At 35.7% G+C, this 21,149-nt stretch overlaps 1 protein-coding gene across 1 annotated transcript in view; it reads left to right on the forward strand.

The window, feature by feature from the left end:
• Nucleotides 1-350: 350 nt before the first annotated feature.
• Nucleotides 351-21,149, forward strand: part of NiPp1 (nuclear inhibitor of protein phosphatase 1) — a 44,296-nt gene continuing 23,497 nt past the window's right edge. Inside the window, exons 1-3 of the mRNA XM_081744420.1 lie at nucleotides 351-442; nucleotides 2,538-2,598; nucleotides 19,367-19,520. Of these exons, the coding sequence (XP_081600546.1) occupies nucleotides 414-442; nucleotides 2,538-2,598; nucleotides 19,367-19,520 (244 nt within the window). The 5' untranslated portion in view covers nucleotides 351-413. The remainder of the gene's footprint in view (nucleotides 443-2,537; nucleotides 2,599-19,366; nucleotides 19,521-21,149) is intronic.

Here is a 21,149-nt window from a genome sequence, read left to right on the forward strand (position 1 = left end):
ATTCATTAAATTGTTATCCTTTTTATGTGTTACAAATTCTTTTGTGACTAAAAACTTGACATTTATATCATCTATTTCTTTTGTTCAACATTATTCTATATTTATATTTTGTATTTTTGGAAGAAAATCTGCTTTATGGTTGAAGTTTTAAAAAAAGTCGATATTAGTTGAGAATAAATTTACTGTTTTTTATTCACGTATCATTTTATTTATCAATGTTTATAAATGTATACAGTTTTATCTAATGAGAGACAAGGTTAATTCCTCAAATAAACTTGAATTCTTTAAAAAAAATATTACATGAGTTTGACCTGTTCTGGTCAATATAATCACTAATTTTGAAAAAGTTGAGTACTGTTTTTAATTATATTTGGAATTTGGACATGTTTGTATTATAACTGAAGGAAGAAAAGATGGCGAACCATTATGATGTGCCGAGTTGGTAGGTGCAAGAAACAATATATTGTATATTTTTAGATGTTAAGCGATGAATAATATTTTGATTACTTCATAATATAAGGTGTATTGACTCATAAAAGTAACCTAAAACACTATGATTTTGTTTAATTATATTGTTAATTACGTGAGGCAGCGCCTTATTTTTATGTGAGTGTTTTGTTTATATTCAAAATTTCGATTATTTTACACGTGCTAGAGACGTTTCTGTTGAAAGTAGAAGTATTATGCACTTACAAAGTAATTAAAAATAATGCAGTGTCATTCTTGGCATTGGTGTTGCAGAAGTTACTGCTTGATATTGGTTAAAAAAAAAAATGCGATACTTGCTAAGTGCAAGGGTTAAAGGAATGTTTTAGGTCTGAATATCTAATTTTACTGAAAGAAGCCCTTCTCTATTACTAATAGTGTGTATGTAACGGCAATGTGTTCTCAGCAGGCTTAGCAAAAGTCTTTATGAGTTAATTTTCACGCTCCAGTTGTACTCTTTCCCCGAGACGAAAAGTAGGAAAAGTTTATAGTGTTATGCCACAGTTTGCGTTGTTGTATTTTTACAGAGTAACTCTTTACTTTAAACAAGGCGGTGATATCTTGTCTCTGTTACTATTTTTCACAGGTTGTCATTGATTCCTTGCTGTTCCTGATTCACATAGTATTGCCGAGCGAGCGTTAGATGGGTTAGAGTCCGCAGGGCAGGTTGTTTTCTGGCTTTCATTCTTGGGAACTGGTACTGGAACTGCAGGAACCGGTTCAGATGAATCGGTTCCTGTCACTGCCTTGCCTAAAGTAAAGACAATTGTCTTTTTACAGCCCAAATGAGGCATGCATAAAGTAATTATCCGATAAACATTAACAAACCTATGCTGCGCATTTATTGCATCTAATTCGCGTCGGGCAATTGTGAAGTAAGAAGGTAGTAGGAAGCTGGAGAGTAAAGAAAGTGGTTATGGGCATAATAGAATATTTATTAGATTGGCTTACGTTTAGTTAAAGGAATAGTATACAACAGTTCCTCATAGTGTTCTGTACTCGAGGATAGTTCTTACTCTTGCACCACGTACAGAAATGGTGGTATGTCATGTACAAGTGGTAATAGAGCACATAAGAAACCCAGATCATGTACTCACACTGGAATATGCAGTATGAGTACACCGTGATCTGCGTTTCTTATGTGTGCTATTACAGCTTCTACATGAAATACCATCACGTTTGTACGTAATGCAACAGTAAGAACTATCCACGAGCACGAGACACGCAATATGCGTTCAAGTCCCCCCCCCCCCCCCCCACACACACACACATAGTGAAATATAAAGTACAGAGGCGCACATAAAGTGCACCGTACTCGAGGATAGTTCTAACTCTTGCACCACGTACAGAAATGGTGGTATGTCATGTACAAGTTTCAGTCGTTAAGTAAATGAAAGTCGCTTTGTTATCCCATTTTCAAGTTCCTAGATCCTCAATGAATAATCCGTAAAAGACTGAACTTCGTGAATACTCGGGAAATGATGAGGAACTGTTGTATACTATATCCAAGGAGTCCAGCCATATTTTCAAAAAAAAAAAAAAATCGCGTATTTCTCTTACTATTAGGTTAGATAAAGTAAGGTTATATTACACTAACTAATTGTATATTTATATTCTTGTATGTGCGCTTCCGGTAAGTACATATTGTCGCTACATCATTTTGTATTTCTCATTTCTACAACATGTAGTAGGATTCTGTCTTTATTGACACAGAAATCAATTACAGTTTCGTTATTTCAACTCATTTGTCCTGTAAATCTTTTATGTTGTACGTACTTATGGACACCTTCAACTAAACGTAGCCCGTTTGTTTCAACATAACGCCAATACAACTGTTTGTTCTCGTGGTTGAATGTAGTGTTATTGTTCGTGTCTGGATAAGAATACCAGCTGGAGCGAGTTTCGTAAAGTGGATCCATTTTTATTTATAGCTGCAAAACTGTGCTCTTGCGTACATAGTTCGAACTCAAAAGGTGTTTACAAAGTTAAGATTTCTCGTTTTTGTTTGACTACTGTTGGTTGTAAAGTAATCTTTCTCTTTATTTGTGTAGGGCTGGGAAGCCTCCAGTTGGACTCCATTTAGACGTTCTCAAGGGCGAGAAATTGATACAGGTTAGTATATCGGAACAATCACAGTCTATGGCAAACAAGATTCAATGTTTTGGTTCACTGCTTCGATTACTAGTGATACGAAAACGCGAACTATCTTGCTCATAAATACATTAGACTAATAGGTGCGATGTCCTATGCAAATGTAGAAATCTTTCGAAACCTAACGTAGCCTAAACTAATGTCATTATATTCTATTTTGTTCTTAATTACCCTAATCTACTTGTGTGACTTTTACGGATTTCGCATACAAGGTAGACCGTAATGAGGAGCAAATTAATCAGTGTAGAATGAACATATAAACGAACTTAACACAAAGTATGTTGCTTTATTAATTAAGTTAATAGAACACGCACTTAACTGCTGTGAATATGAAGTATATACAATTCAACATTCTTACAAGTAATCATAATAATATTATTTAGAGCAATAATGCATTACTTTTGCATTCACTACATAACCTTCCTCTTCTCAATCGTTTCGAAAAGCCCTGATTGATCCTGGACGCTAAACAATATCAGCAACATTCGAACGTAAGAAAGGAGTAAGAGTGGAAAAATAAAAGAAAGAAGAGAAAAACGTTCTCTGTAGATGCAGATCCTTTTCGTAACCATAATACACACTGAACCTCTTATTTCTGTGAAACATTAGTGATTTAATTTGCTAATAGAAACTACTGTGTAAATAGCATTATATAATGCTATTTAGACAGTAGCCAATAAGACGAGGAATTTTCATCCTATCATTTTATTAAAGTAAAAGAAATGTAATAACAATTCAATGAACCATGCATAAGCTATAACAATTTTATATTGATAACTCAAGTAGGGGCTTCGGTGGCTCAGTGGTAGAAAAATTTACCTCTGGCGCGTGGGGTCTCTGGTTCTATCCCAGCTCGTTCCGAATGGGTTTATATTTGTGGTTGACGAACACTATATGCTTGGGTTTTCTCGGGGTTCACCCCTTTCCTTCCATTTTCTTCATTCCACAATTTCATTCATTCATTCATTTCTCATCATCACATACAACTGAAAAATTTCAAACATAATTCATGATAAGAGCCGACCTTAACACAATAACTGTAACTTACAATAGAAGGACAAAGTAAGGTAAATTTCACTGTTTTCTGTGATACAAGTAGAGTAGTACACCGATTCTGTATAACAATCTTCAATAAGTTAAAAACACCAATAACACCATAAACACACAGTAATTCATCATGTAAGGGAATATAGGCCTTTTTATAAGATTCGATTAAAGAATGAAGTTTTCCAAGATTGCCGATATGTTAGAATAAGTGTAACAACAAAGAAAAATCACAGTCGACTGAAGAAATATCATACGAAGTATTGAATATAGAGTGATTCCACTATCGCACGCACAGCAAAAAGGAACATAACAAATAATATGTCCCCGAGGTGAGACACAAGCTCATACAATACATCCCAGCATCGTTGCAACTCGAGATAAAATAGCAATTCAATAAATCAACTGCAAAAGAGCAATTTTGGCTCAAAATTATACAATATTCCCAAACTATCCAATTTATTATATTTAAAGTGCAAGCTACGAAACCTCTCACTCAACGAAGTTAGGTATTCCCTCCCTTCTAAGCAGTTTGCCCTTCTCACAGTGTTGTCGGATTTCACTTTCACCTGCACAAACGAACACGACACATCTCATACAGGGCTCGACTGACACCCGTGAATGCACAAAATGATGAGTAGAGAAAGTGGAACTGGTCTTGCATCAACTAGGACCTCTTTGACAAGATAGACCTTGCAGAAGTGTTTCCAGCTTTCACATTAAAAGAATGTAAAATCACAGTAGTAAGACCCAGTAATTTTCTGCTCTAATTTCTTGCAGACTGAAGATCGTATCTTCCCATTTCAATGCGATAGTGTTTCCAGTTACAGCTAGCACTTGTGATTTTATTTATAATTCAGAAACTTACACTGAAAAGTTCCTGGTGGCTACATGGTTAGCATGCGAGCGGCGCCTTAGCTCCAGATTCGGTTCCCAAAGGTCTCACATGAGGTCTAACTAAATCTCACATTCAGCTGTAGTCTAAACTTAACTTAGCTTCAGTGACGCTAAAGGACGTTATGAAATAAATAAATATATTTAAAAAAGTAATTAAGAGCCCTACTTCTACAAAACCCGTGTACCGTCATCAATTACGCATTATTAATCCAAAAATATTAGTGTCAATATATTCAGGATGTTGCTTGGTTAGATTTGGGTTTAGTGTTGCTTGCAGCACCAAGACTATATAATACATGAACCTACAGCTTAACATGCGATCTGAACCAGATAAGCCCCATACAGAATCGAATCCGGGTCGCCCGCGCTAGAAGTTCATACGCCAACCATATAACCACGAGTTAACTAATTTAAAAACTTAATAATAATAACAATGATTGCTTTTCCATTGTTAGCTTATATTGGAGAGGAATTTATATGCTGTTTCTAACCTATACTTTGAACTACAGAACAAATATTAAGTTAAAACACGCTTAAATAACACTTTTAAATGTCATTACTCCAAGCAGCGCATTAAGTACACAATGAAACCTGTTGAGTTGTTACATCAGTAAGTTCTAAACTTCCCCCACCCTTTTCATCAAGGTCGTTTATTCATTTTTAGTTTAACGTCCCCTTGATTATGCTCCGAGGGTAAGAGAGAGACGGTGATGATCAGCGAACGAAACTGGAAAACCCCGAGAAAATACCCACTCACAATGTTCGTCCAACACAAAACTCATTTGCCGCAAACTGGAAACGAACCAGGGTCCCAACCGCACAATAGGTAAACGCTCTAACACTGAGCCACAGTGACCCGTTCTTGAAGAACGTCTATTTGTTGCAAGATTCATTAGGGGTACATAACAAGACAAAAAAGGCACATTTGTCAATTACTTCTATATATGAAATGAATGTCACTTTCGTACTAATTTCATATGACAGTGCCATAAACTTTGGTTAAATATTTCATACTTTATTTTTTATTAGTTTTATGGTAACTTTTTTTTCCCCATTCACCAATCATTGGAAAACTACTTCATAATAACATCAGACAAACTGGTAAGAAAGCTAATGATGGAAACACTGTTTCAGCGCAAGGACGTGAGTTTTCTTCTGCTTGATTAGAACGGACCGAAGTTCTTGGTTTATATGTTGATTCGCCGTATAACCAGTTACGATGAGATTTCAATATATCAGTAGCAACTGAAAAACAACTGGAGCAAATCTTTACCTCTAGAATCCCTAAACCAAATATTGGCTTTACACCTCACCTTCACAAACAAGCCCATCATAGAATGTAACTAGATTTCATCAAGACAAATAAAGTTAAATACAATGATAAATTGTGATATTAAATATAATTACAAATTAACAAATATCTCGGCAATATTACATGTAGAATGCTTTTAGATAATTAAAACAATAATGTACAAACGAATATATTAGCGAAGTACAAGATGTAATTAACGGTGTCAGAAAACGAAGCGAACCAGGAGAGCGACTATTCCGCGAATGTAAAGACACTATTAAATGAAATAGTGTGTAATTCATGGATCGTAGAAAGATATGTACCGTATATGTATTCTGGATATATATATATATATATATATATATATATATATATATATATATATATAAGGAAAGGTAATAAATGAATAATAAAATTATAAGTAAAGAAAAGTAAATGTACTCTATCTCAAGATAGGAAATGTACTAAATAAAAATCTCAAGAATATATATACCATATGTGCTGTGTGTGTTTATGTGCATGTATATATATATATATATATATATATATATATATATATATATATATATATATATATATATATATATATATATATATATATATATATATATATATATAATTGTTCAGTCTATAGTATAATATACGTCGGGTATGAATAATTAGGAGTCAGACTAATAAAAAAAGCCCTTCCTCAACTGCCGAGGAAATAAAAGAAGAGAGCGATGAGAAATAATTAACGAGAGAGATTTTTAAAAAGTTAGGGGCAGAAGCGACTGCTAGTAAAACACTAAAAAGCACAAAAGCAGGGGATAATGGATTTTTTTATTTTTATTTTTTAAAGTCCTAGTAGATTTTACTATCATTGTTTTTCTGCTTGAAAGGAGGTGACGATGGATGTTTCCATGTTTGTGAGGAACAGGGACTGTCGGGTCATAAAGTGACCCAATGTCTCATCACCCATGATACTTCCCATCCATATGATAACGTTGAAGATGATTCAGTGCCATGCCAATTTGCTTGACTTCCTGATATTTGGATAGCAGTTTAGCAATTTCAATACCCATGTTGAACACACTTTTCTTGTAGCTCAATACCCAATGCATTACGAAGTGGGCGCGTTCTACCGAAATGTTTACTTTCTTGACCAAAATCTACACTGATGGTTGTTCGGTATTCCTTGATCAGTCCCTCAACACAGACAATGTTGTTGGCCATGCTGGGTGAGAGTTGTAACGTATATCAACCTTTCCTTCTTGAAATGATTTGCAGGACTTGCATACCTTCATGAGAGACATTAATGTAGTTCCATACACATACTGCGCAATTGTCCATGGACTTCAGCGGCCATTGCATTTCGGCAGTGAAGAAATCAGGTAACACTGAACTTCTACCTTTCTTCTTCTTTTCAGTAGTGCTGCCATTTTGACACTACTCAGATATACATAGGACAGTTGATGTCATGAAGCGATGTGGGGTTGTGATATTATAAACTTTCGTAACACGTACACTTAAACGAAACAATTATACATTTTCAAACGCCATGTACAATCCAACTTACTTCATTTTTCAAACAAACCATCAACACAATAATGCACACCGTTCTCATTGTCAGTTCAGGAAGGAGAAAATTGGGGAAACGAGATGGGAAATTTTTACTTCACCTTCCGACTACTATCTCTTCAGATTTGTGAAGGACCACTTACGAGCCCAGCACTTTTAAACGACGGGGAACATGGAAATGTGTCAGTACGAGTGAGCAGCTGGAACATGGTTATACAGCAAGGGTATTTTCCAGGTCTCCGAAAAGGTAGGAGAAATGCGTGCAAAGGAAATGGAGTCTGTTGGAAAGTAGAAAGTCCGTAGATTAAGATGTAGTATAAAATTACAGATTAAATTTTTAGCGACTTATATGAAGTAAAATAAAAGCGTTTGGTACCTGATGTTGCGTGATATTGATTGTTCCAATCTTCTTTTAATTATGTGAAAATGATGATGTACGAAAATTACACTTACCTGCAGAGATAAGCTAAACTAATAACGTCCGCATGATAACTAATAGACTGAATGTATTGGAAAAATTAATTAGACGCAATAAAGATAACCAGTGTCTTTATTTTATTTCATAAGATTTAATGTGTTTTCCTCTAATAACACTAAAACTTGATCAATAAAAAATGTTGCTTGTTACTTTTAAGTGCGACCTTTGTGTATATGTAATAAATACATGAATAAGAAAATAAGAGAATTAATAACGTTGATGTGATGGTTTTGGATCGAAGAAAATCACTTCATGTGGCACATTTCTGCCTGCCAACTGAAAAGAAATTTAAAAAAATAAGTAACATTCCACCGTCAGCATGTATTAACTGACATATATAAATTTAACGTGGAATAAAATTGTAACACTGATGTGTCGGTCGGATGCCAGTTTCTAAGACAGACGTGTGTCCGGAGAAATCTAAAACAACTGCAGTTTCGTAGTGAATAGAATGAACAGTACACAGAATGATCAGTGTTTTGAAACAGTTTTAAAGGAACTAGACACATGCATTCTTATGTAAACCAAGACATTCCACCAGGAGACTATTAACTTACATGTAAATATTATAGTACTTGTACTGATATAACAGGATGCTATATAAAATAAAATAGACGCCGGGGCTAGCGCGCCATCTTTTGTACATGGGTCTGGGGTTCGATTTTCGAAGGGAGAGCATTAAAATTGGAATGATCGGATTCCACCTTAAACCGTAGTGGGGCCACGTCTCATATAGCCTCGGTGCTGAAATGAAATGCTAAACTTGTACCAACCAATCAATGATGAAAAGAATTAAAAAACGCATTAGAGATTCAAGAGAGGAGGGAACATCGATTTCAAGTTGTAAGTATTTATATATATTCCAGCAAAGATCACAAAATAGATGACATATACCTCTTACACAAATTATTGCCACAAATTAAAATGGACTCCTTTAAAACGGAAAACCAAAGAAACATTTGTATCATATGAATCACTAATCTGCTTAAAGTGCTTCTATACAGACGTTTATAAAAGAAAGACCTATATTTCGCCATTTTATTGTGCATTGATGGCAGTGATTGCATTGACTGAGGCTTCGATGGTGGCCCCAGTCGGAGTAGATCATCATCCAGTAGTTTATGAACATCTTATACCAGGTTATATAAAATATGTATCGCTGTTCAGAGAACTCTGGAGACGTTAGCACTTGACAGAATGCAACCAAACTTGCATTAAACCACTTAAACCATATTTGGGAACATGCAGAAGCGATTGATGTAGAAAACCAAATTAGTTCCAATTTTAGCCACCAGCCGTTTTGTGGCGCTGTACAACGCTATGTAAGTGCAGCGTGGAAATAATAATAATAATAATAATAAAAAAAAAACACTGGTGTTGCTAAATGATAAGAAAGGCTGTAATTACCTCTCTAGGTACTTACTCACGCCTGCATGTGTTTCAGTGATACGGGTTTAAGTGCCACTATGTGCCCGAAGTGAATTGATGGTGATCCGATGTTTGCTTCTTTTTTCTTCCCACACTCTTTGCCTTGTGTTTAAGGGATCCCGGGTTCGTTTTCCGATGAAGACACGTGAGTCGGATTCCATATTAATCTCTAGGTCCCGTTCTTAGAACGTCATCATTATCTTATACGGTACTAGTCACCACGCGTCTTCCTTGCTCGGGGCCTTCACGTGAAAGACCTGCCTATGGGCAGAAACCCACATCATCATCTTCGCCCATAACACATCATTATACCACGGAGTTATTAATAGGAGTACAAATCAATGCCAGGCGTCACACTGGGAGCATAATTATGACCTTACTTTCATTAAATATCAATACTATCATTTGTCTTCCATATCACACTCACCGTACTTAACCCTGAACAGAATCACAATAACTTCTGGACGCGAGATTTTACACTAATCTTTTCCTGGAATTTTGGAGGTGCTTGCATTTTATGAGCACAGGAAAGACTAATATTTAACTTCGCTTTTGTAAGATACCCAAGAATTTTAAAGAGACGCTTCAGCTCAAAAGTCCCCTCCCTCGTAAATCCGCCACTAACCACGGGGTATTAATAGCGTTGGTATTCAATGCCACGAGACCCACAGGAGAGGTAATTACAGCCTTTCTTATCATTTACCATCACTAGTCGTCTTTCTTCCACGCTACACTTACTTGGTGTTGTACAGCGCCACAATTAGCCCTAATGGCGAAAATTGGAACTAATTTTATTTTCTACACCAATCTCTTCTACATGTTCCCAAATGCACCCCTATCAAGTTTGGTTGCATTCTGTCAAGTGGTTATGTCTCCAGAGTTCTCTGAACAGCGATACTTATTTTATAACAACCTGGTACTTGAAACTTACATATGGTGCCTTCCATTTCAATTCAGGCAGAGCATGTACCATCACCATCTCAGAAATTGTTGAAACTTTTTTTATAGCAACTAGACATGTTTTTAAGAGACCCATATTTTTTTGTTTTGTCGAAAAAAATTTTCCCGCCAAGTAATGGGCCATCAAAGACGGGGAGTACAATTTATGAATTGTAGAAGACATGGAAAATGGTCAATTTCGGAGCCTCACCATTCGGCTATGGAGACAGGTAGAGTTATAATTCTTGTTGTGGTATGTACATAGGGATATAAATAAACTATATTTTATTATAGTTTGCTTTGCGCATGCGTATCTTTTTGTACATAAATTAACAAATGAACGTCAATTTATCTGAAAAGTCGAAGTTTGCGAATTTTTTTCGAGCACTTCCGGTTCGAATTTTAAAATTCTGTTTTCACGGTTGGTAAGACCTAGTTACCCGCTTTCCGAAAAAAAATTTGTATCGCTTCTGTGGTCAACCGTTTTGTCGCAAAAAATTCGAGAAATTGTAAAATTTTCAAAAATCGCCATTTTTGGGCGCCATTTTCTCGAAAACACCATTTTTTTAAAATTCTGAAATTTTGTCAGATGGTTCAACCTTACCTGAATAATAAACACACCAAATACCATTCTCGACCAATGCTTCATGGATTAACTGCAGCCTTTTGAAGTTAGCGAAGTTTCGCTAATTTTGATGTCACAGTTAGCAACACTGGGAACAATAAAAGTGCAATGATTTGATGATGTTTGTGGTTCATATTCATTAAATGAAGAATAAAAGGTTTTTTTGGCTGGTTTTTTATTATTTTGAACAAAGAGGCTCTCTGAAATAGTAAAATAAGCCTCCCCCTACTCCGTTTTCTTAAACTGAAGTAATCTGAGGTGGAAATTACGATTACGAAACACACAAATTTTAAGTTTACTTGAAATGGCCATCCAATGAATTCTGATGATCTATAAAAGGCCTAAACTATTACCTCAGTGTGATTTGGAATGCTCCAAAGTCTCAATTAAGTGCGATGTCATTAGAGTGATCGAAAAATGACAAAAATTAAAAAAAAAAAAAAAAAAAAACGTTTTCTTACGCGTTCCAAAGAAATTTACTGAATTTTTAAACAGAACAATCCCAGCATAAAAATGGGTCACTCGAAATTTTATAGTATTCGACTAAAGTGTGTCAGTCCGCAACCTGAGAGGGAAGTGTGTGTGTGTGTGTGTGTGTGTGTGTGTATTGTGCAAATTTTAAGTTAGCTGCTACTGCGTTGCTACAAATCAAAGGTGCAACCTGTATTGAAGCTGTCATGAGTGACCTATTTCCTTTAGTAGTATGATCCTTAGAAAATGACAGCTGTCTTCTTCAAGAATGTGGTGAATGTCCTGGAATGGAAGAAATAAGTGTGGTGTCTTTAATTATTGATCCTGATGAAAATGATAGTGGTTACTTATGCCATATGGAAGAATAATGATCTCGTTAAAAAAAAAAAAAAAAAAAAAAAACTGTGCCACTTTCTGTTTTCGTATCGTACATTGCCGCTTTAACTGTAAGAATTGTAGTTCATGACTACATCAAGAAAATCCAAAGAGAATCAATTGGTACCGAAAACCACCGTATAAAATTTCAAGATACAAATTCTATTTTACTTCATGTGGACCGTTGAAAACTGGACTGTTATTCTGCAAAGTGAAATTCAGAGTTATTACCGAAATATGAAACAATTGACAGTTTTGTTGTAATAAACGACGATAAAACACACGATTCGGCTCATGAACTCATAGTCATAGACAAGATTCTAAACATACTCGAAGAAAAGCGAAAATATATTTTATAGAAAAAGGTTTGAATACGTGAAAATAGGTGTCTACAATTTCCCAAACCGTGTCAGTGATTTCTGATGGTGCTGCATCCCACTTTAAAAATCGCTTTCAGATGTTCGAGATGCAGACAGGTCCGATAAAGCAGTGTTTTTGCAGTGAAACCGGCCATGCAAGGGTCTCTACGACGGTAGTGGGGAAGGGGGGGGGGGCAAAGAATGTGGCAACGCGCCATAGCCTTAGGCTAAAACAGATACACAGTATTAAAACCGCAGAAGAAAAAAATGAAATGAAATCTTTAAGTTTTACGTTCCACGGTTATGCCGGTTAGGCTGAAGGAGACTGTGATTATGAGAAATGAATGAAATGGTGGAATGCAGAAAGTGTGAGGAAACGGGATAACCTCAAGAAAACCCACGAGCACGGTATTTGTCCACCACAAAGTCCATACGGCTCGAGCTGGGATTGAACCAGGTACCCCAAGCACCGGAAGTGAACGCTCTACCACTGAGCCACCGCGTCCCCACTAAAACCGCAGGAGAATTCGTGAGTATAGTGCAAGTACAAACTCCGGGTATTACTCTCGTTTTGTTACATGGAACTGAATTCGACGACTTCCGGAAGAAAAAAGGAAAAGTATGCGACCGGTAACTGGTATTCAACGAAGTTATCTTTGGCTTTCGGAAAATTGCGAAGTTTTTATGGCAGTAACGGGTCACCATGAACTAACTTCATACTTTCGCCAAAATCGAACTTTTGCAATTCAAAGTGTAGATTTAAGAAATCTGCAAAAAGGAACTTTTGTTATATACATATATGTATGATAACCAGTGGTGCGTAGCAGAAATATTATGAATAAATCATGAATTACGCGAAGTTGAAGTGCTGTTTATGCTTCCACATGAACCTTCAGCAGGTTACAGGTTTCCAGAAGAGCATAAGAGAAGTGAAAATAAGTGTTTTGTGACTATCGACAATGTGCTACGCAGGGGCGGATCCAGGACGGACTTCTGGGGGGGGGGGGTGTAATACTGCTACTTAGAGCTACTTTTAAGAGCTCCAAACTCTGGGATGGGTTTTATTTATATATAAATAAGAAAGTTTCTTCTTCTGGGGGTGGGGGGGTGGCAATCGTCCCCCTAGATCCACTCCTGGATGAGTTATGAGTGAACCAACATCTATTGGATCATCTGCACGGTTAGATGCTATTAGCAAAGAAGACAACAACCAAGCAAATGATTGGCCCATGTAAAAAAAAAAAAAAAAAAAACAGTGAAATTTTGTTTCCGAAGACCATTTTAAGTAAGTGAACTTGAAATTTGTGTGTTTCGTAATCGTAATTTCCACCTCAGATTACTTCAGTTTAAGAAAACGGAGGAGTAGAGGGAGGCTCATTTTACTATTTCAGAGCCTTTTTAATCAAAATAATAAAAAAAAAAAACAGCCAAGAAAACCATTTATTCTTCATTTAATGAATGTGAACCACAAACATCATCAAATCATTGCACTTTCATTGTTCCCAGTGTTGCTAACTGTGACATCAAAATTAGCGAAACTTCGCTAACTTCAAAAGGCTGCAGTTAATCCACGAAGCATTGGTCGAGAATGATATTTGGTGTGTTTATTATTCAGGTAAGGTTGAACCATCTGACAAAATTTCAGAATTTTAAAAAATGGTGTTTTCGAGAAAATGGCGCCCAAAAATGGCGATTTTTGAAAATTTTACAATTTCTCGAATTTTTTGCGACAAAACGGTTGACAACAGAAGCGATACAAAATTTTTTTCGGAAAGCGGGTAACTAGGTCTTACCAACCGTGAAAACAGAATTTTAAAATTCGAACCGGAAGTGCTCGAAAAAAATTCGCAAACTTCGACTTTTCAGATAAATTGACGTTCATTTGTTAATTTATGTACAAAAAGATACGCATGCGCAAAGCAAACTATAATAAAATATAGTTTATTTATATCCCTATGTACATACCACAACAAGAATTATAACTCTACCTGTCTCCATAGCCGAATGGTGAGGCTCCGAAATTGACCATTTTCCATGTCTTCTACAATTCATAAATTGTACTCCCCGTCTTTGATGGCCCATTACTTGGCGGGAAAATTTTTTTCGACAAAACAAAAAAATATGGGTCTCTTAAAAACATGTCTAGTTGCTATAAAAAAAAGTTTCAAAAATATCTGAGATGGTGATGGTACAATTTTATATTTTTTTGCCTGAGTTGAAATGGAAGGCACCATATACGGACTAAGTATCCAGTGAATATGTATGTTCTCCATCGTATTGTACACACAAATGTCTCCATATCCTTGTTGATATCTTGTGGAACATCTGAGGAGTTAACGTTCGAAAGGCTTCCTTCATACTTTCACCCAATTTTTCGTATATCCTGTATCGACGATGAGAGACATGTGAGTTGATTATTATCCACAGTGATTTGTCTGGTGTTGTAAGTTCATGGCTTCGTGCGGGACATACCAGTGGGGAGGGAGGACCCCCAATCCAGTAGCTTGGAAATTGTTCGTTAAGAAAATCATGCATCCGGAAGCAAAATGGGCTGGAGACCCGTTCACACAAGCCATGATTCCCTTCTTTTGCAGCTAAGGATTAATCACAGTTGTAAGATGTGTAAATAAGAATGTTCATTGACATTCGTAAACAGATATGATCCAAACAAGTATCATGATGTCATCCCGGTCCCTATCATAACACAAGATGGGTTGCGTTTCAACTCTTGCACATAATGAGGATTTTCCATTAAACCGAAAGAGTACATTCCTCCTATGTGAATTGCGATATTATCACACATTCATCTGAAAATAACACTTGTGAGCTAGGCACAAGGTTTGGAAATTGTATCAACAAAACACGGCAGGATGTTGATTCTCACGCTGTTCCATATCGTTGTCAAATAATTCATCATAGACATCGGTCTAATGCCTTCTTAAGCAAATCTTTTTTAATGTAGTTATGCATTGTTCAACGTGGTGTATATTTCATTCAGCTATTCTTTTCGCAGTAGTGTAGTTGGAGACTTCGCAATTGACGAGCAACGGTAACTAGAGATGCAAAAAAGCCGGCTTTTTTGAATCGATGTTTTTTTGCACATAAAATGCCGGCTTTTTTTTGGGGGGGGGGGGAAATAACACGAGAATTTTGGAAATTTTGGCTTTTTTCATTTTCATGATTTTTCTGTTTAAATAGCTTGCTTATAGTATACTGTAAAGTTAAATAAGATTCCATGACCTAAATGCCATCTTTCGCTCTGGAATTCACCATCATGATGGATGGAGCATATGGTTTATGAATTAAAGTAAACATAAAGTACGTAGTATTTGAGGGCAATTTTAGAAGGTATTTAAGTTTATTTTAACTTCTGAATTATCGACATTTTTTTCTTCTCTAGATCATTTCTTTTTAGTCATCCGTGTTTCACTTCTTATAGCTTACTACTCTAGCTTCTATCACATAATTAAACTTACTTTTTTTCAATATATCTTTCAGAGCGTACGTTTTTCAATATATCTGTCAGAACGTACTTCCGCATTTCCGTTATACTGTAGCTGTGCATTGATTTAACAATAATCTTCCGGACACAACCTTGAATACTATTTGATAGAAATAATCAGTATCGGATTTAGAAAAATATTTGGGAGGATTTTTTTTCTGAATAATGTTTGGTTTTTCTAAAAATTCCTAACTTATTTAAGAGAAGCTTAAGTTTATGAGTACAGGCATAACAAATATTTCGTTTCGTTTGTATATTCAGCTATAATCTTCCAGATACAACCTTGAAGACCATTTTGTACTGATAATCAGTGGCGGATTTAGAAAAGTATTTTGGGAGGGACTTTTCTTATTAATGCTTAGTTTTTCTAAAAATTTCTTTTATTTATTTATTTATTTATTTATTTATTTGAGGACAGCTTGAAGTTTACGAGTAAATGCAAAACTAATATTTAGTTTGTTTTAGAAATTCCGTAATTTCGGGGTAGAGACTTCAATCCGAAAGACATCCCCACCCTAACTCTCTTCGAAAATCCATCACTGCTGGTAATTAGTAATAACAAAAATTTAAAAACGATTAGAAATGAAGTCGTCCAGGACACACAGTACACGCACTATCTCTACATTCACAGATGGAATTAAGAAAACTTTTGTCAAAATGGTCGAATGCGGGGTTGAATCCCGGACTTCAAGATAGAAGCGCGAAAGCTAACCACTCACTCATGTTTGTTGTGCTTAACTAAAATGTATTTTCTCTCTCTCTCTTTCTCTATGGTACAAAAGCTCTCCATTGACTTCTGTCCTTATCCAGTTTCTACTCTGTATTCCTAATTCTGCTATATCCATCTTAATATTGTCTTCCCATCTGGGCCTAGGTTTTCCTAATGGATGTTTTCCGATTGGGTTTCCAGTTAAAACTTTGAAAGCGTTCCTACTTTCTTCCATTCTGGCTACATGACCTGCCCACCTGAGCCTCCTAGACTTGATGACTCTAACGATGTTTGGTAAACCGTATAAATTATGTAGTTCCTCCTTATGAAGTTTCCGCCATTCCCCATTCCCGTTTCTCTTGGGTCCAAATATTCGTTTCAGAATTTTATTCTCAAATAATTTCAGTCTGCGTTCTTCCCTCAGCATAAGCGACCATGTTTCACAACCATAAAGCATAACAGGCATGATTATCATTTTATATATTTTAAGCTTTAAATTCCTTGACAAAATTCGCGACGACAAAATTTTTTGAACTGAATAATAACAAGAATTTCCTGATTTCAGTCGACATTTAATTTCTTTGTGGGTATGATTTTGGTCTGGTATACTGATTCAAGATATTTGAAAATATCTACTGTGTCGAAAGTATTGATATTTTAACGCATTCATAATTTGCCGTATTACGATCCTTGTGAACTTCCTTGTATTTAGATTTCTCTGCATTTACTCATGTCCCTGCAAGCGTGTAATAAGGCATCTGCATTTCTTTCGATTGTTCTCCTATTAGATTTACATCATCAGCATACACCATAACCTGGTGAATACCATTCAACTCTAGGTCCTGGTTCCTATCTTTGATTTTTCTTATAGCGTACTCCGGAACAAAGCTGAATAATAACGGCGATAACGCATATCCTGTTTCAGGCCAATCTCGACGTGGAAGCTCGCATTTTTCTACTTGGACTTTACTCTGGGATTCATTTAAACACTTAATAAATCTAGCTTTTTCGGTATTCCAAATTCTGTAAGAATGTTGCACAATGTTTCCCTCCTAACCGAGTTGTAAGCCTTTCTAAAATCAATAAACAGTTGATATACTGGGTAATATATTCCCATTTCTTTTCGAGTATTTGTCGAATGGTAAATATATGGTCGATTTCGACTAAATCCACACTGATAATCTTCAATAATTTCATCTGCGTATGGGGTCAATCTTATTAATAGAATGTTAAGAGAAATGCCTCGATAATTATTACAATCAATTTTGTCGTCTTTCTTGTGAATTTGAACAGCGATTGATTCTTCCACTCTTTTTAAATGTATTCCATATTTTTTTTCTTTTGTAAAAAAAAGTTTCGTAACGATATGTTGAATTTTCTTGTTAAAAATTCAGAAACCTTCAGGACTGGGTAAACCTTGATGGTGGTTATATATTCTACAGCCTAGGAAACCATACGCTCAGATGAACCGTCTATTACGTATATGGTCCATGAACAGAAAATTCGATACTTTCCCGATTCTGAACAAGCTTAAGGAACAGTCAGTGCATTACAGAATTTGGAGCTTTACCGATTTTGCAGATCCGAAGCACCTGATAGGTGGTAAGAGATTATTACTATTACGTATGTGATCAATCATTGAAAAATTTGTTCGAAATATTCATACAATGTATATGAAAGTTAGAACTTAACTGAAAAATTTCAAGAATGTACAGAACCACCCGAAACAAAGTTCTTGATGTGCAGATTTCTCTCATGTTTTTTCTTTATTTTGCTTCAAAAAGAGGGTGTGTGATATTGTGAAGTAAAAATACTAGATACAATTTTGCTAGTTATTTGTTTATAATTTTTAAGTACTTATTGTATATAAGAGGTTAAAATATTATTACATATATTGGTTAATCCTTTGGAATTCTTAATGTAAATATGTTAAGAATTTTAAAAAATCTTTTTGAAATTCATGGTTTATTTTCGAGGTTTCATATTATTATCTGCATCAACCACTAATTAAATGAGTTTTTTGTTGCAGAGAAGCGAAACAAAGTCTGCATTATCAGTTTAAAGCAAAATTTTCAAAAATAAAAAAAATAAAATAAAAAGCCCAAAATTTCCTAAGCAAAAAAGCAAAGCAGAAAAAAACCTAGTTTTTTTCCCAAAAAAGCCGGTTTTTTCCCGAGCCCTTGCATCTCTAACGGTAACACAGTGTCCTCGCATCTTCTTACGTCCGTTTCGCGGTCGTCTTTGGCACATCTTGAAATAAATTCACGCTTCTTCCAATCAAGCAAGTATGCTTGGACGAGATGAGTCCTTGCCAAAGCGATCTCTAAACTGTGTCATTGTTTTGCCACTGTGTGGTCGTTTGTGGATCCACACACATGCCACTAACAGTTCCTCAACTGTGTAACTACAACTACTCACAAGGGGCTGCGGTGGCTCAGTGGTAGAGCTTTCACCTCTGGCGCATGGGGTCCCGGGTTCAAACCCTGCTCCCGCCAAGTGAACTTCGTGGTGGGAAAACACCGTGTGCGTGGGTTTCCTCGGGATTCTCCCGTTTCTCCCCACTTTCTTCATTCCACCATTTCATTCATTTCTCATCGTCACCGTCTCCTTTAGCCTAATCGGCATAACCACGGGACGTAAAACTCAAAGATTTCTTTTCATTTTTTTTAACAACTACTCACATTAGCCGTGGCTTCACATGATCTCAAACATAGGATTCCAGACATTGTTGGTAAACAGGAATACCAGACTGTGACCATAAAGTAGTTACCAGTACTACAACTAAAATTCCACTTCGTCCTCTATGATATTTAAATCTAGGATACTGAGACTTCTCAAATATCCTATAAATAAATTATCATTGTGTTTATTTATATAGGTGAATTTATTATGTTTTAAATAAATCTACTTTGCGTTTCATAATGTGCCAACTCCTATCTATGTATACGTAAATCCGCGAGTTGGCCATCCTGGAGTTTTGTTTCTTTATATATTAAACATTTTTTGTTCCTTTAAAATTGATGTTTGAGTTTTTTTTTTTTTTCTTTGTAGAAACTGATGATAGATGAAAAGAAATGTTACTTATTCGGAAGGAATCCGCAGATGAATGATTTCTGTATTGATCACGCATCGTGTTCAAGAGTACATGCAGCTCTTGTGTATCACAAACAACTGAATAGAGCTTTTTTGGTAGATTTGGGAAGCAGTAAGTATCATCGTATCTTTCAAGTACATAATTAGTCTTTTCTATAACAACTTCGTTGTTTGCTTTTCACCATATATTTAAATTGTAGAATTCATCACGTTTTGCCGAATATGTTTTTATAGTTTTAAGTAAATAGATATCTCTTAAAGGCTGCATTTGTTTCTTTCGAAATAGGTGCATAGCAAAAGTCCTGTATTTATTTATTTTTTAACGCAACTTGTACATATGATGAAATAAAATCTTTATATTACGTGTATGTTTTATTGATTCTTAAAATGATCCTGATATTTCGTCCACCTATTTTCCTGCGGACGTCTTCAGAGGTTCAGCTTACTTCTGCAGGTAAGTACGTAGAATTAAGGTGAACCTTCGGAGATGTCCTGAAAAATACGTGGCCAAAATATCTGGCTCAGTTTAAGAATCAACGGAACAATAAGGATATTTTATTTCATAATATGTGGGTTCCTGAGCATCAGTATGTTACCAGAGTGTCTACTGACCTGGAAGACCTTGAAAACCTGGAATTAGCCTGGAATTTACTTTTGGACCTGGAAAACCTGGAAATAGCCTGGAATTGGACGAGGAACCTGGAAGTTTTGAAATTGTTTTTAAAATATTGTTTTTGGGGTTGGTATGGAATAAGTATATTTTTGTAAAATGCAAGAAAGTTATATACTACAGCATAAGTTAAAAGCCAATAATAACTTATTCAGTCGAGACGTTGAAAAAGACAGACAGACGTGAGCAGAGTGCAGGCGGTGAATGTTTTTGGAAAGTATGTTGAGGGTACAAGAAGAGACTGAATAAGATTTTATTTGTTTGGCATGGTCGTTGTGAATAACAGTGACTACAAAAAGAGCTAAATTAGTCCCCGATGATGAGAGTAAGGTAATTGAAAAAGTTAAATTTTGTGATCTATTAAGTTTTGTGTCTTAAGAACCTACATTTCAGTCATTTTTTCTTTTCATCTTGTCACTTAAAGAAACTATCACTTACCATATGCATTCCCAAATTATAACCAGTTTTTGTTAAGAACTATATAAAATTGCATTAACTTATACGTGTTACAATAAATGTCTTTCTACCTGGAAAAAAAGGAAAAATAAACCTTGATAAAACCTGGAATTTGAAAATGAACATTTAGTAGACACCCTGGTTACGTACTTAAGTTCATGTTCAAAAATTTTGAAACTTTGTGCGCAAGAAACACATTCTATTATGTTTGTACTCACCAAATTTTTAAAGTATTCGGTAATGACGTCTATACTTTTCATCGCGTTTAACTTCAGATACTCTCTCATGTCTATATGGTTAGCGTTTGCTCCTTTTGCGCCAGGCCCGGATTCGATGCGCGGTGGAAGCACATGTGATACAGATCCTACATCAGGCTGTAGATCTACGTCTCAATTAGCCTTGGTGCTGAACGGGACGCCAAACTTTAAATCAACCAACTAATCTGCTGTACATCCTCCGTCGAGGGCTCCAAGTAAGGTTTTCAAAGAGAAGAAAATGTGTTCTTACCATGTTCTGTAGTAAGTAATTAGTATAGATTCTTCTATACTAATTCTAGAGGAAATTAGATTGTTCACTGAAAACTGTTATTTCCCTTTGTATGACAGATACAGTAAG

The sequence above is a fragment of the Thermobia domestica genome, chromosome 2, assembly GCF_964235325.1.
Source record: "Thermobia domestica chromosome 2, izTheDome1.hap1.1, whole genome shotgun sequence".
Lineage (NCBI taxonomy): Eukaryota > Metazoa > Arthropoda > Insecta > Zygentoma > Lepismatidae > Thermobia > Thermobia domestica.